General features: G+C 39.1%; 1 protein-coding gene across 2 annotated transcripts in view; it reads left to right on the forward strand.

Moving 5' to 3' along the window:
• The window catches only part of MAN2A1 (mannosidase alpha class 2A member 1), a 198,672-nt gene that overhangs the window by 94,360 nt on the left and 87,879 nt on the right, over positions 1-16,433 (forward strand). For both annotated transcript variants that reach the window (XM_032762597.2, XM_032762598.2), the window contains exons 10-12: positions 7,319-7,504; positions 9,984-10,098; positions 13,984-14,051. In XM_032762597.2, coding sequence (XP_032618488.1) covers positions 7,319-7,504; positions 9,984-10,098; positions 13,984-14,051 — 369 coding nt within the window. The remainder of the gene's footprint in view (positions 1-7,318; positions 7,505-9,983; positions 10,099-13,983; positions 14,052-16,433) is intronic.

Here is a 16,433-nt window from a genome sequence, read left to right on the forward strand (position 1 = left end):
AGATTTGTAAACAGTTGTAATAAACCGTGTATGTTTCTGGTGTTGTGACAATTTGTTGTATGGCAGGCCTTTTTTTTCTTATTTTTGAAGGGAACATAGTGTTGGTAGCTGCAAAATAGATAAGGCTTATGAAAAACCTCTGAGATAACTACTTTGCAGCAGGGAAAGAATATTTTAGATGGGATTCAGGACAGGGCAGATTTGATTTAAATTATTAGGAAGATTTGATTTAGTCACGGATTTCTACATAAAAGTGTATTCTTGTTGTTATAACCTTAATACGTATTCACAACTCAAATATAGATGTAGGTTTCATTTTTGGAAGGTACACACTAGACATTTTTTAAAACTATTTATTTTGAGAACTTTTTAGATTAGTTTTACAGCTATGTCAAAAAATGAATGATTGGTTGGTTATTTCATTTACCAAGGGTGATTGAAGCAGATATTTATGAAGTCTCTGGGAGGTGAACTATCTCCAATTCAACAGGTTAATTTATTAATATTTGGACGATTTTCTTGCCATGCTGTATTAGGAGGATAACATCACTAGACAAACATTTAAATTGTTTTATTTAACTAAAATAACATTATGTATTCTGGATTCTTTTCTTCAACAGCAAACATATAATATTTTAACAAAACAAGCATATGAATTTTTTAATTTAGTTAAACATTCAAGTTTCTTAAATCAGGTTTGTTTTTGTTAAAATTGTTTAACTAAAATAGTTAAATGAAATATTTTTAAAAAAATAATAGACTGTCAGCCAGGTCAACATGAGAAACTTAAAATGTTGGCTTCTGCAGCTAACTCGATTATCTTCATCTTCATTTTCCTGTTTGTTCATAATCTGGAAAAGAAAAACAAGCTTTCCTGCTTTTTTCAGGTCTCAAACAATTTCTCAATTTGGAATTAATTAGTCCAAAGGGAAAAAGAATTTCTTTCTACACTGTCAGAGGAAGCTACTGCTGTTACAAGTGAGATTATCACTTCAACAGTCTCTGAATCCAAGTGCTTAAGTGACTTCCTCCAGTTCACTGGTGTGACTTTCTTTAAAGCATCGTCAGCAAACATACATTTCTTGAATGATTCACCTTTAGCTCTGAAGTTTATTATAGTTGATATTATGGAGGGATGATTGCTGGATGTCCATGTCATAGCCACCTCCCCTTCTTCAGCAGTTAAGGTTTGACGCTGATACCGAATATTGAAAATATTTGCAAGAAAATGAGCTGGACATAGTGCTTGTCCCATTTGTGTTTTTAATGCTTATAATTTAACTCTGTCATTGCATATTTCTCTTTTTAAGATCTCACTCAGTTCCTTCCAAATTTCAACAGTATTAGCAATAAAACAGCTATTTCCCTGCATTTTGTTCAAAACTACAGAAATAGGCTTCAGGGTATTCAGTAAGTGTTCAACATTTCTCTTAAACCCAGTTAGAATTTATAATCCCTATTCCATGATGAGATATATTTGAGCTATAATGTATCTTAGTTAAAACTATCATTAGATAGGTTTTTTCCTCAATAAGCATTTCACCAAAAAAATCTGATTTAAATTAAAAAAAAATCATTGATTTTTATCCACTCTGATTCAGGGACAATTCAGTCTGAGTTTATAATAAAAGTGCTTGCTATTTAGTATAGCCTGGTGCATTCCAAAGCACAATTTTATTTATATAATGAAATTGCTTTGCAGAAACATGTTTAAGATAGGGATAAGTCAACCTTGCAACAATGGCTTAATGATATCAAGAGTTAGACTGAGAGGCCGGGAAATCTGTCACTCATTTGCATGTGCCTGGGAACCTTGTGCTTTTGGTAATGGGGGACTACATAGAATACACATGTATTGCCTGTTAAATCCCACTAGTTTGGTTCTTTTAATGGACAGTCCTTTGTGATAGTTCACTGTAGTGCTGGCAAAACAGAAGCACCAGTCGAGAGAGTAGCAAGGGGTGGGAATGAGAGAAAGAGTGGTGGTAGATTGTAGTCTCTTCCAGGAAGAGCCACAGAGTGCAGTTGGGGGGGAGAAGGGCTGATGACCCTCCATCATTTGAGAGAGCACATTCCTCCATTGAAAGTATAGAGCAGTGCTGAGATTTGTTTGGTCATGTGACCTTAATCCTACCCCTTGTAGGCCCATCCTGTGCAATGAATAAATCAGGATTTATGTGGGGAAGGTGGGGGGGGAGAGGAATGTGATCATAGAGTTAAAGACTATATCATAATGCATATCCACAGTGGGCCATGTTAAGGTTTTGTGAACAACTGTAATCTGGCATTTCCTAACTTTTGAGTGCTTGACTTGCAGCCTAAATAGTATTTTTAACTTTTCTGTATGCAACTTCTGCATTTTTTAAAAAGGAAAAGGTAAAAACAAATTGTTATGTGCAACTAAAAACTGTCCATCATTTGAACTGTGAATGTATATTGTTGTTGCACAGACCACTGCCCCTTGAGCTACAAGACTAATAATAATTTCTGGCAGCAGAAAGCTGTGATACCCAAAGGGAGGATGAATTTTTGGGTCTAGGTGCTGAGTCTTGGGAGGGCAGTGTGTTATGGGTCATGTGCTGTCTCAGAGTAGGGAGAAGCCCAGATACTCCCACTTCCTCCTGCTAGGGTGACCAGACAGCAAATGTGAAAAATCAGGGCAGGGGGTGGGGGGGTAATAGCAGCCTATATAAGAAAAAGACCGAAAAATCAGGCCATCTGGTCACCCTACCTCCTTCCTGTAGTTCCAAGGCATTCCAGTACAATGGTGGTGGTTCCTGCTGCTTTGGCAGCAGGATTATCATAGAATATCAGGGCTGGAAGGGACGTCAGGAGGTCATCTAGTCCACTCCCCTGCTCAAAACAGGACCAATCCCCAAATGGTTCCTCAAGGATTGAACTCACAACCCTGGGTTTAGAAGGCCAATGCTCAAACCACTGAGCTAACCGTCCCCTATCTGGCTTTAAAATACTTTATTATTTTGCCATGCTGCCAAAACTTCATTGAGGAAAGAGAGAAGGGAAATAGTGATTTTAAATAACATGTATCTCAATTCAGTCCAGAGTTCCCTCAGCCTGGATTTTTTCTGCAAACTGTCCTCATGAACACCAATGGCAAGTTCAACACCAAGTGCTTTATTAACAATATGCTTTTGAAATGTTTGTTCCCCACAGCATAAGGTTTCCCCCCAAATCTTCACTCCCCCCATGCTTTGGTATTAGGTAATCTTACCTCTCTGAGACCTTGGGCTTCTCTGGCCCTTCCTTCTAGCCTTCCTGGTATACTATCTCTTCCTGCCTCTCTTCACTGTTTCCAGCTGATGAGCTGAATCACCTCTAATTAGTTAATCACTTAGTACTTAAAATTATTACCTTGTATGTTTACTGCTTGTGGGGATGCTTCCAAAGTGCACAGAATGAGTCAGCCTTAGGCTATTCACGCTTTGTCACACTCTGCAAAAGCTGAACAGAATTTCATGGGACAGAGAAAAGACACTTTTGTAGCCTAAGGCTATTCTCCCTGCTAAATATCAAAGATCTGCTGCAAACAACAGAGATGTGAAATTCTCAAACAGAAGGTTGCAAGAATACTTTGATACAAAGTGTTGGGCAACCTAAATCCTACCAGCTCTTCCTAAAATAAATATTTAATTATGAAGTTGGGTCATCCTATTGAACACTTTAGTCTGAAGATACTGGTGTATCAGGAAAAGACACAGGGTAAAACTTTAAGGGTTTGAAGTAGTCACCTTCCCTTTTAAGATGGAAGAGCCCATCTCCCCAGGAAAAGCCTTTGTGCAATTGATGATGGTAGATTGAACTGTTGACAGTGGTATGATTAGCTGTAGCAAGAACTTGAAAGACAGAGTGCAGGTATAGCTCCGCTGTACTCAGGAGCTTTACATTTAACTGAAAAATAATCAGAGGAATAGTTTTGTGTTACAAGAGGCTGGAAAACAAGACCAAGGTAGCTACAATACTCTGGCTCATTGTAAGTAAAGAACTTGAACAGGCTAAAACTTTTAACAATATTGCAAATTTTTGTTATATGAGTTAAGCTTTAAAAGAAACAAGATAGTGTAGTTTTTAGAATAGCAGAGTAAATATGAATTTGTCCAGTATTCATTAGAAAATTTAAGAAGTCAAATGGGGAGCCTTGAGAGAATTTTACATTCATTTTTTGACTTGTACATTATTGAAATTAAAATGAATTTCATTGTTCAGGCTGTTCACTTAATTTTTTAAAATTTTACAACTAATTATTTTTATTTTTCAAAAAGTTGCTGAATTTACTGTGCAAAATATTTCTATCCCTAATACCTGTAGGGCAGAGTTGTTAGTTGTCACGGATCATTAGAGCAGTTGCACAGTGTTAGTTAAATCAGATCCGTCCAATGAGATTACCAAAGGTGCACTGTAGACTTCTGTCCATGTTATAACTTCATGCCAAACATTACTGTCTTGAGACAGGTTGTATCAATGAGAGATCAAAAGGGATCAATAGGTAACAAAGTGGCTCATTTCAAAGTTGTTGCCCAATATTCAATGGCTTTTGGGACTTCTCAAGTCCTATTCTTAACTAATTTTAGAAAAGTGCTTGGGGATAAATTATGGATTGATTGTTTATAGTTCTCCGGTGAAATACTCAAGGCAAGAAGAGTTTTATTTTGGTTAGATAGGATTTGTCTTTCTATAACATTAATTATTTCTTTATTTTTAAGATCCCCTGTGTAGGATATTTTTCTCACTACTGGAGTTTTCATTGCTGGTTGGTGTAACCGTGCATGACTCACCCCTGCGGCGCCTCCTGCTGGTTGCTTCAGGGAATTAGCTCAAATATGCAGCTGGAGCGCCCTCTGCAGGCTGGTGATCCGGCTTCTGGCCCTGTGTCCCTCCCTGGACCCCGGTGCCCCTTTTACATGGGGTGCTGCCCCCCAGCAGTAACCCCCTTCTCTTAGGGTTTCCCCTCCCTGGGAACCCCCCCATTCTATCCCCACTTTGCCTCAGGGTCTTGACAACTGCCCAGTCATTAGCTAGCCCCACGTGCTGGGGCAGACTGCAGTATTAGCCTCTCATCACCGGCAAAGGGGTTTGGACCTGCTGCCTTGGCCTACCCCTGGGTTGCACCCTGCAACCCCAGTACCTCCTAGCCTAATTCTAAGCCACAGCCTGGGGCTTCCCAGGCAGGAGCTCCCCAGCTCCTCTGCCTTTCCCCAGCCCTGCTCCACGCTAGGTACCTTGTCTCAGCAGCCAGGCCCTTCTCTCTCTGAACGCAGAGAGAGACTCTTGGGCTCCTGGCTTCTCTGCCCTTTTATAAGGGCTTGTGGCTCAGTTTGGGGCATGGCCCCAGCTGCAGCCACTTCCCCAATCAGCCCATCTCAAAAGTCTGCTTGCTCCAGCTCCAGCCCCAGCCCCAGCCCCTTCCCTGGGCTGTTTTTAACCCCTTCAGGGCCGGAGCAGAGATCCACTCTGCTACATTGGGGATATGCTATATTGATCCTTGCTTCTGTAAAGAGATATTCTGCTAACTTTCCTTAGGCTGAGATTAAATTAGAGAGAAGAAAATTGCTGTCCTGAAGCTTAAATTTCTCAGAAATGTAGTTTTTCATATGTTCAGTTCATTTAGCCTTAGGGATTTGATCCACGTTAAAATTTAGAGTAAGGTTGAGGTTTAAAAGGAAATCATGGTTTAAGAGATTGCAATATTACAGATACACCCTTCTGAGATGCACATCAGTCACCTATTTTTTTGGTGTGGAAAGCAAAAGCCTTAAACTGCTCTAAGAGAGTGATTAATTCGCCTAATGTGATACTTCAGAAGCGATGTGAACTAAGAGTGTGGATCTATTATAGTACCTTGAGTGGATTTAAGAATAACGGCCCACTGAATATATGAACTGGGTCTTAGTGTTGACTGTCAGTGGCCTTTTGAGTGGGTGACCATGTGTGCAGCGGTGTGTTTCACAATAAATCTCAGTTACAGTGTTTATATCCCCCGCCTTCCTTGGAATCTATCTTGGATCCCATGTAGGTGCCAGGGAGGGGACCAATAGTAGAGATGAAGGGTGATGGCGTAATGCCGGTTGCCACGTCCAGCAGGAAGTGTTGAAACAGCAAACATCATTACCCAAATCCTGTGCTCTGGGTGCCAAAAGAAGGGGGCGGGGAGATGGTTCACACTCACAAGGGAGCATACAAACAGCATAAATGGGGAGGGGTGGAGATGTCTTTCCCATGCCCAGCAATGACTGTAGATGTGGCAGTAGCTGAAACCTGCCTTCAGGATGCTGGGAGGGAGTGGAGAACAGTGTTTTCCATGCCCGAAGGGATGATACAAAGTGACATTTTTAAAGCCTGTATAGATTGGTTCTACAGAGGCACTGATGAGCTCCTTAGGTCATGTCTCCCCTAATCATAACAATCATGAATCAAGTCTTTACATGGCTGAGGTGATGCTATTTCAGCTGCCACTTCCTTCTTTTTTCATTCCTCCTTGAAGTCCTGGATGTGGTCCAAGTGTCTGCGACCCCCTATGGAGAGAATCTGCTCTGTTCCCTTTGAGGACACTGTGGCTGTGGATGGTACTCACTCTGGGTCATTCTCGATGTCCTATGTGGTTGGTGCCCACAAAGTTTCCCCAAGTGCCCCTGAGCTGTCCAGAGTGTATATGGGCTTTGTACTCAGGGTTCCAGGAGAGCACCCGCTTAAGAGGGGTGAAAGCATTATCGAAGTTATATCTACTTTTGTCTAAGGTACAGGGTCTTGAGGTATTTGACCTTATCTGGTACTGGTGGTCAGTCGGTGGATCCCTTCCTCAGACAGTTTGGATATGTTGTTATAATCTTTTACTTTGACTGTTATGGTATTTAGGAAAAAATAAGTTTGGGTTCTCAATGACCAAACTAAGACCCAAACCGACATCTTAAACAATTAAACAAGACTTCATGAATACTGCATGCAATATATACAGTATGTACCTTTTGAGAGGAATAATTCTGTTGGTTAAATAAGTTGTGTGTTCTTGAAAGTTTAATTTTCCTTCTGAGACAGAAGCTATCCTGAATGGATATATCTAAGGTTTGAACACAGATCATTTCAAATTTGTGCAAATTAACTTTTTGTTGCTTTATTTGTAAATAGTGAATTATATTGTAATTGACAAAATTTAACTTTTAGTTTAAAGAACCTAGAGGACCACTTTTGGGGGAAGCTAAGAAAGCACTGTAGTTGACCTCTTAAAGTGCGTGTTTGTCTTTGTGTGTGCATGTTTATGTGTAAACAGATAGCTACAATAATTGTTTTCTTTGATTTTTTCCAGAGCTGCTGAGATGCTTTATTCTTTGGCACTAGTAGAGTCTAAAAAATCTGACAAGATGAATGCATTTCCTTCAGTGGACCATTACAAATTGCTGACGGAGGCTAGGAGGAACCTAGGACTCTTTCAGCACCATGATGCCATCACAGGAACATCTAAAGATTGGGTAGTTGTGGATTATGGAACTAGGTAATGTACTCATTAAATTAAATTTAAATATTTACCTTTATTTTCTCCTGTTTTTGTTATGAATATACTGTGTTTTTAATATACCTACCAAAAAATATACCACTGAGAAAATATTACTGCTACTACTATTATATTTTATATATTCTCTTCTATCTCAGCATATCTGTATTAAGTAGGAAATTATTTCCCCAATTTTGTAGAGTGTAAAATTGAGGCACATAGAGGCTACAGTGTGCACGGGAGTTGCAAAGGGAGGTTGAAGATAGTCTGCAGCTTGTACCTTAACCACAGGGCTATCATTCAAACCAAAACTAGGTACTGTTGCATTAAATCTCTGCCACTGTTAAGCACTGATCAAGAAACATATGTTGACTAGGTATTACGTGATTATCTTAATCTTTCCCACTATACAATTTCCTATCTTCAACCTGGGACATCATTTTCTTGTGATGCTTATTAGCTCATTTGTAGATTAATTCTTTGTCAAGTTTGGGAGGTGAATTGCTTTCTCTATATTTTGATAGAATAATTTGTAATATTCTCCTAAGTAGTTACAAAGTAGAGATATTGCTTTTAAAACATACCACCCCCACACACCTATAGCTATATGAATGAATGATTCATTTAGAACATTTTTATGTGTAGAAAATATGAAAAGTAGATGCTGGTGAACTTGCTGAATATGTCTTATTGGTAGAGAGAGAGTACTATATTAAATAAGCCAATGTTTGAAATAGTGCCCTTAAAAACTCTCTTCTATTTCTATTACATTCAGAGAGTGTATTTAAAAAAAAATCCCCCAAACTCAATTTGCTCTCCGCCTTTATCTGTGCCACAGAAGATAGGGAAAGCTGGATCAGTCCCAATTTACCATTAATTCTCCAAAGCATGGAATGTGAAAGAGTTCAATACTCTATAAATTATTCACTTCCTTTTATCTGTTTATTATATAAGGAAAATGAGGCACCCTTCTAAAAGAGCGTCGTGACAACAGAGAAGCAGTATTTCACATACTTAGTGTCAGGAGAGCTTTGGCATTGTATTTGGATAGAATGAAAGACTCTAGGAATCTCCTAAAACAGTGGTTTTCAATCTTTTTTTCATTTGAGGGCCCCTAAAACATTTAGAATGGAGATGTTAGACCCCTTTGAAAATCTTAGACATAGTCTGCGGACTCTGTGGTCCGCAATCCACAAGTTGAAAACCACTATCCTAAACTATTCCTCTCAATTGCAGAGAGATCCAAGGGATCCTCAGTATCAAATCAGAGATTCTCCAGGTGGATATCCAACTATAATAACTACTGCTCTCATGCCCGCAATCTTCAATCCCCATCTGGAGTCTGAACTCATTTCATGAGATCTGTTTCCACTTCTGTAGCCTTGATCAGAAATGTTCCCATTACGGAAATATGCAGGGCAGAAACTTGGGAATCTGCTCATACATTTTCAAAACATTATGCAATTTTCCATGCTCATCATCCCATGCTATATTTGGCTTCACAGTATTAGCATCCGTTATAGATTCGAATCCGAAGCCCCATTCCTCCATCAGCGGTACTGCTGTGGAGTCACCTACAGTGGAGCACCCATTGGGAAGGTGAAGCTGGGAAAACCAACAGTAAGCTTTTCTGGGTAGCGTCATTCACAATATTGCTGTTTATGTGTTTGATATGAAGCCCATAATAGGTAACACAAGTGCTGTATTTAAAAAACTTTATGCAGTATGGAAGTCCAGTATGATTAGCAAAAACATCACACTGACTGCTTATAAAGACCTTAATTATCATCTTCTGTGAAGCAGAGTCCTGGAAAAGTAATTCTGTCCCATGCAAATTTGAAACAGCTTTCAATACAGTTGTATACATAGACTATCCAAAGTAAAATGGACTGATTATATAAAGTAATGGAGGGCTTAAAATGGACACACCTATATACCGGGCAAGTAGTACCTAAGAAAGTTGGGCATATTTTGGACATCTTTTAAGAATGCCCAGTAATAGGCTACATAAACCAAAATTGCTTTGTTGGAGATGGAGAAGTTGACCTAGAGGCACGCTCTGTGGTATAATAATGGCTGTAACAGCATTATTTCAGCTAAATACAAAAGCGCTAGCCACTGGAGCCCAGGGTAGGGATGATTAGATCCATTTGCCTTCTTCCATATGCTTCTGATAGTGTGGCAAGGATGGTGATGATTTTTGGGTGCCCAAATTGACACAGGGTAAAGTGAGGGTTTAATCTTCAGGAGACAAGTGCTTAGTACTTCCTCCAAATTAGGGTCTTTCAAGGTATCTCAAGTTGGACACCCAAAATAACGAGTCATTTTTGGAAATTTAGGTCAGAATAAAAAATTAGACTCAGCTAAAGCAATACTTTTAATAATTAATGCTATTTCTGTATCCTTTTTCCAAGGGTCTTATAATGGCTTTTTATAAACATATCTCAAAACTAGTAACAATTGAAAATTCAATCAACAGGCTTTTCCACTCATTAATGAATTTGAAGAGAGTGATCACTGACTCTGCTCATATTCTTATCCTAAAAGACAAAGATACCTACAGCTACAACCCATCAGCTCCGTTCCTTAAGATGGTGAGTTCTCCTACTTACCTTTTTTGTATTTTTTAAAAGTTTTATATGAATAATCTTTTAAGACTGATTATGAATGATGTGGAGAAGTTCGACTTCTACTTTGAAAATTAACTATGTAAAGATGGTCCCTTCTTACTCAACTGATTTGGTCTCTATATGTAGTTCGAATTACAGGGGGTCTTGACAGCAAAAATAGATTTTACTACTTTTTGCAGTTAGCCCTGCAGAACCTATGTAGCTGAAAGTGAACATACTGGATGCTGTTTCATGTTATGCATTATCAACATAATTTTTTATCTATTATCCAATTATCTATACCTGCTGCTTGTGAAAATTGATGATAGTGAGGTTGCACAAGTGTAACTGTAGGCCTAACTTGACTTGTAGGTCATAATTACTTATGATAATGAAGGAGGAAGAAAGAGCCCATCTTGAATCTGAGCCCAGGCTGAATTTGCGGAGTTGGAATATAGAACAGACATGCTTTTATTTGTAAATTGAGAGAATTTGATATGGGAATCCACTGAGAAAAAATGAGCTCAAAATTCCTGCAGGTCACTTTTGAAGAGTCACTTTTCAGAAGAGAAATATTCTAAAGGAATAGTGTCCGTCTTTAACAAACTATATTATTCCATACCAAAATCCTTTGTTATTGTTAGAAATATTTAAAAATTGCCTGGTTAAACACTGTAAAGACAGAAAATAACATAGTTAAGGTTATACACATCTTAACTCGGTGCCTTTGCACGTAAGTGTTATAGTGCAGTCTCTAGTTACGTGGTCATATGACACTTAAATAATTTAATATAATACATGAAAATGTTTCTACAATCAGCAATGTGCATAAGTAACAGCTTGAAATGTTTTTTCATTCATATATACTTAACACAGTTTTGTTTTTACATATCTTCAATAACTTGAACTTTTTAAGGCACATGTTAATTTGGTCAGCATCTGTGTTGTCACAGAACTGATCAAGAGCACCCTCATGGGCATGGCCGATGCAACCATTTAGGCGACCTAGGCAGTCACCTAGGGCGCTAGGATTTGGGGGGCGCCATTTTCTTCGGCAGTGATCACAGCGGCCGGATCTTCGGCCGTCCCAGTTGCTGCCGGCATTTAGGCGGAGGGAGCTAGGGCAGGGAAGCGCAGGGAGGGCTGCCTGCAGCAAGTAAGGGATGGGGCAGCACGCAGGGAAAACTCCCTGCCCCAGCTCACCCCTGCCCCCGCCTCCTCCCTGAGCACACTGTGGCTGCTTCACTTTTCCCGCCTCCCAGGCTTGCGGCGCCTAAGCTGATTGGCCTGGGAGGCGGGAGAAGTGAAGCAGCCATGGCATGCCCAGGGAGGAAGCTGGGTAGGGGTGAGCTGGGGCGGGGGGGGTACCTCAGGGCGGAGGGTGGGGAGCTGCCACGGAGGGGGGCACCTCAGGGCGGGGGGTAGGGAGGACGCAAGGTGGAAGTTTCACCTAGGGCGCGAAACATCCTTGCACCAGCCCTGCTCATGGGCACTCATTACTCTGCCGTGAGAAAAATCCTGCTTCTAGATCCCTGAGGGCATGTCCACAGTACAATAAAACACAGCTGACCCTTGTCAACTGACTTGGGCTCAGAGGGCTTGTACTGCAAGGCTTTAAAATTTCAGTGTAAACATCTGGGCTTGAGCTGGAGCTAGGAAACCTCTCCCCTGATAAACCACTCTCCTGGTTGGGAGCCAGTCTTTTCTCAAGAGCAATTACATTTCAATGGTTGTGCACATAACTCTTTTTTACTAGACCTTTGCCATCCACCTGTGTAATTCCAGTCCAAGATGGGGGCAAACAGACCATAGAGAAGGCTAAAAGTACTGCACATTTGAAATTAAGTTTGCAGCTTGGTAAAGATGCGTACAGAGAGTTTATAATCTCACCCAGCATTCACAAATTGTGCGCACAGATTTCCCCAAATCATTACATACGTATTAAGCTTTTTTACTAGCTGGAAAGAAAATGTAATCTGGGAGTGCATTCAGGGATTTAAACAGTTAACTGTTACATTTACTTCAGATAATTGCTTCCTCCCCTGAAATATATTTCAGGGCAGTTGTGCTGTGGTCATGTCTCATGCTGAGTTTTCAGTATTACTCTTACGCTATAGTCATGTAGTATAGGAGTATAGTTATTACTATAGCATGTAAGAGTCCTAGTCGTGGACCAGAGCCCCATTGTGCTAGGCACTCTACAAACATAGCACAGAAAGATGGTCCTTCCCCGTTATAATCTTATCAGACAAGGGACAACTGATGGATACAGAGACACAAGGAGTACAAGGAAACAGTGAGACCATATTGGCTCTGCATGGTAGGCCATAGTCTCTCCACACCAATGGCCTAACCATTTTCAAGTTTTTTTGTAGACATCGGGGAAATCGAGAGTTTTAAGGAGTGATTTGAAGGAGAACAATAAGGGAGCTGTGTGAATGTTTATGAGGAGCTTCTCTGAAGCATGAGGAGCAGCATGGCAAAAGGTACAAGGGTGCTTGTTTGAAAACGTAGCTAGTGTGAGTTATGGAAGTGGAGTCAACGTTTGATAATAAATGAGAAATGATAGATAGGTGGGGATATGCCATGAAGAGCTTTCAAAATGAAGACACGTTGTTTACATTTGGTGTGATAGAGAAGGGGGAGCCAGTGGAGGGATGCAAAGAAAGAGGTTGTCACAGATCCTAGCTGAGCATCTCTTCCAGGCAATTTTTACTCAGACCTTTAGGAACATAACTTTGGGTAGAAACCAAACATGGAAAATTTCAGCCATAGAGATGAACTTTGAGAATATTCTGAATAACTGAAATTAGAGAGTTCTAAAGAAAGCCATTTTACTATTTTTAAGTATAATGGCTGCTACTCCCAGTATAAATAACCTATAGATGTGAACTTATCAAGTCAGTGTTAGAAGAGGTGTTTTATTTATTTATTTTGTTATATTCATTCATGTTTTTAAGACAAAATGGAGATCTGTAGGCCACAACCCTTAATGATTTACTAGCAGTAACACAAATGTTACTGCTTATGTAGTAGTACAAAAACTTACCTTCTTTAGGCTGTGACTACTAGAGGGTGACATGGTCATAAGGGGGAGCTATATAAAGACTCCTTGTGCAAGGACAGGCCAACAGTCTTAGCATTTTATAGGGAGATTCTGGAGTTAAGGCAATAAATCTGTTTTAGAAAGTGCTTACTACATAAACTTACACTGTTATTGACATAAACTCTCTCAAACCTTAATTTATCTGGAGGCCCCCACAATCCTTCCTCCACTCCTTGTGTGTGTGTGTGTGTGTGTGTGTGTGTGTGTAAACTTGAGTGGTGGAGCAGGGAGAGACTAGTTGGTTGAATTCTAACAAAGAGTAAACCTATGGCTTCTGCAACTAAACGATATGGCTATAGTGCTTGAAAGGGTAAACCTCCAGCAATCGAAAGTTAATTTCAGTGTACTGAAACTGTTTGTAAACCACATCAGTTTTATTAGTGATTAGAATGTCTAATACACTGATGTAGAAACCTGTATAGGGGTCAGTGAGTGTGAAGGTTGGGAATAACAATAAATGACTTAATGGGAACAATGGTTTCAAATTGGATGAATAAGTATACATTTTTCCTTTATATCAAAATGTATTTAGACAGGTATGTTCGTAATCTTCTTCCCTTAAGTAGGGGGTTGGAGATGATGATCGGGTGAGGTGGGGATTAGTGTCTTCCTGCATATTGTGATAAATTAGATTTCATTGGAACTCACTATTGGTGTGATGTGGATAGTGCATCTTTGTCTTGGTTCTTCCAAAACTGAAATGTATGATTTTTAGTTTGATCTGTATACACTGAAATATAAATTTAAAGTTTTCTCCCGTGTAGGATGATGATCAGTCCTCACAAGATTCTCTGCCACGCAAGACAGTTATAAAGCTGAGCATACAGCCAAGGTAAATAATGCATTAATACGCAATATTTGAAAGTTTCCATATAGCAATGTCTGTTCTTCTAATCACTTAATTTCTTTGGTGTTTTTAACATTATTTTGCTCTAAAATTAATTTTAGTAAAGTTTTAGTTGACGTTGACTTTTCCAAAATTAAAAATATTTCCCATTTTTAATTGCACAATGGAAGTTTCCCACTTTATTCATGCTAAAAATTAGCATAAATGGAATGCTAAGATTGGAAAATAAGGCACTCAATTTGAAAAATTACAAAATTTAAATATTTCTCTCATAATACTATTTCAGCTACAGCTAGCCTAGTAATTATACAATATAACATGCATTTATAGCACAACAGTATCTGAATTTCCCTCTAAAAAGGAAAATAAGAATAGAAAATAATACGTATGTGCAAAGTGGCTAGGATAACATTGTGGGAGAAACACAATAGCTAAATGCCTGACTTTTATACCCTTAAATTTTCAACTGCAAAGCAGGAATGTTTTCTTTTTTTTTTCCCTACATCTTTCTAACACATTAATATTGTTTTTTTTTTTTTAAATCTACGTTGTTGTTCGTTTATTATTATACTTGATCAGGATTGGAGCCCATTGTGATGGGTGCTGTACAGACACGTTGTGGGGCCCATCCATCCTCCAAGTGAGTTATACTGTAGATTAATCTGAAACAGCCAAATAAAAGGGAATATAGAAGGAGAATGAAAGTAACAGTAATAGAAACATATGGATAAGAGCAGTTGTGTGCCTGAGTTGAGTAATTCTAGGGTTTTGTTAGGTTTTTTTAAGCACAAGATTTAAGACATAAATAAGAAATAAAGGGCAAAACCAAACCTTTTGTTTTTGCAGCACAGTTTAAATAGCGTCCACGTTTAATTTTTCATTTTAGAACCGGTAGGGGAACCTTCTTGACATGTACAATTTGTAAGATATATCAGCTTCCCCAGCAAAACTTATGAGTTATTTAAATGACAGCTACAGTTAAATCTTGTTAATCAATGGTTTGGTTAATCAAACTCATTGAAAGATTGACTGAAGTCCACTTCCTATGGAGCTGCAGAAGACCCTGGTCCTCCATAGCTTGATACGTTCTTAGTTCTGAGCTGACATAAGTCGCCTGTCTCATTGAGGAGCACTTGCCAGTTTATCCTGATTTGTTATGCAAGTTTTATTCAGTGCAGAAATATGACAGTATAGTTAAAGCCAGGCCTTTCCTTGTGTTGTTGTCCTTTGTTGAAACAGTGTGGCTTTATTGATGCTGTTTCCCTCCAGCTTTCTTCCAAGACTAAATCATATCTGGACGACTCTGGATACCTGATTTATCCTTCCAACTGATTCAACAAAATATTATTAAGGTGGACCCCAGAGTAGACAGTTGCTGTATCACATTCTGTCTTCTTTAGAAGGCAGTAATACTTCCTGGGATGACCTATAGAGATTCCATTGTCTTGTACAGTGGTTTTCAACCTGTGATCCTCAGACCCTGGGGTCAACAGACTGTCTAAAGGGTCTGCAAAAACGGTGACTACGAGTTTCAGATCTCAGAAAAGGCATTTCGTTTTTCTGGTCAATCAAAAGTATGTGAATACCCCCGCCTACGGATCAAAACCCAGAAGTGTTGTCATTACCATAGAAGCCCACAGTTTAGTGCTCTTTCTCATGCTGTGTCAAATCTGTGCTGAGGACATGCAACATTTATAGTTGAATTCTGTTCAGTCAGTTTTCAGTCTGAGACATCTGTGGTAGGGGTCTGCAGACGATAGGTTGAATTTCCAAAGGGAAATTTGAATTTCCATTCAACATTGAAAAAAGTTTGAAAACCACTTGTCTAATAACTACTTGTAAAAAGGACTATGAATATTTTTATGTAATTTATCATTTCATTTCACTCACTGTGCAAGATCCTTTGACTGGCTTAAGTCTCACTACTTTCATATCAAAATATAAAAGCCCATTACCTGGTTTATCTTTATCAAAACAGTAAAACAAACAAAACCCACCACTCCTTCCTGCCACCAAAATAAAAAATCCCCAGAGAATAAGCACATGTGAAAAAACCCAGGCTGATTGAGGCTGGAGAGTAAGAAAAAATCCTTTAATGTATTTTCTGTTAGATTTTTGTAATATGCTTATTTACCACAGTGATGCACACAGTATAAAAACCTAGCTATATATTGATTTGATCAGTCTTCTTTCTTTCAACATGTCCCACAAACTAGTTCCACAGTGAGAGAATCATAGGAGTTAGAGATGGGGGAAAAAAATCAGGCGGTCAGATAGCCCACTTCCATGCAAATGTAAGATGGCTTGAGGAGTATTTTTTTTTTCCAGTTTATTTTCTAATGTGCCAACTGATGGAGTTTCCATCAC

This window comes from Chelonoidis abingdonii, chromosome 6, assembly GCF_003597395.2.
Source record: "Chelonoidis abingdonii isolate Lonesome George chromosome 6, CheloAbing_2.0, whole genome shotgun sequence".
Taxonomy (NCBI): Eukaryota; Metazoa; Chordata; order Testudines; family Testudinidae; genus Chelonoidis; species Chelonoidis abingdonii.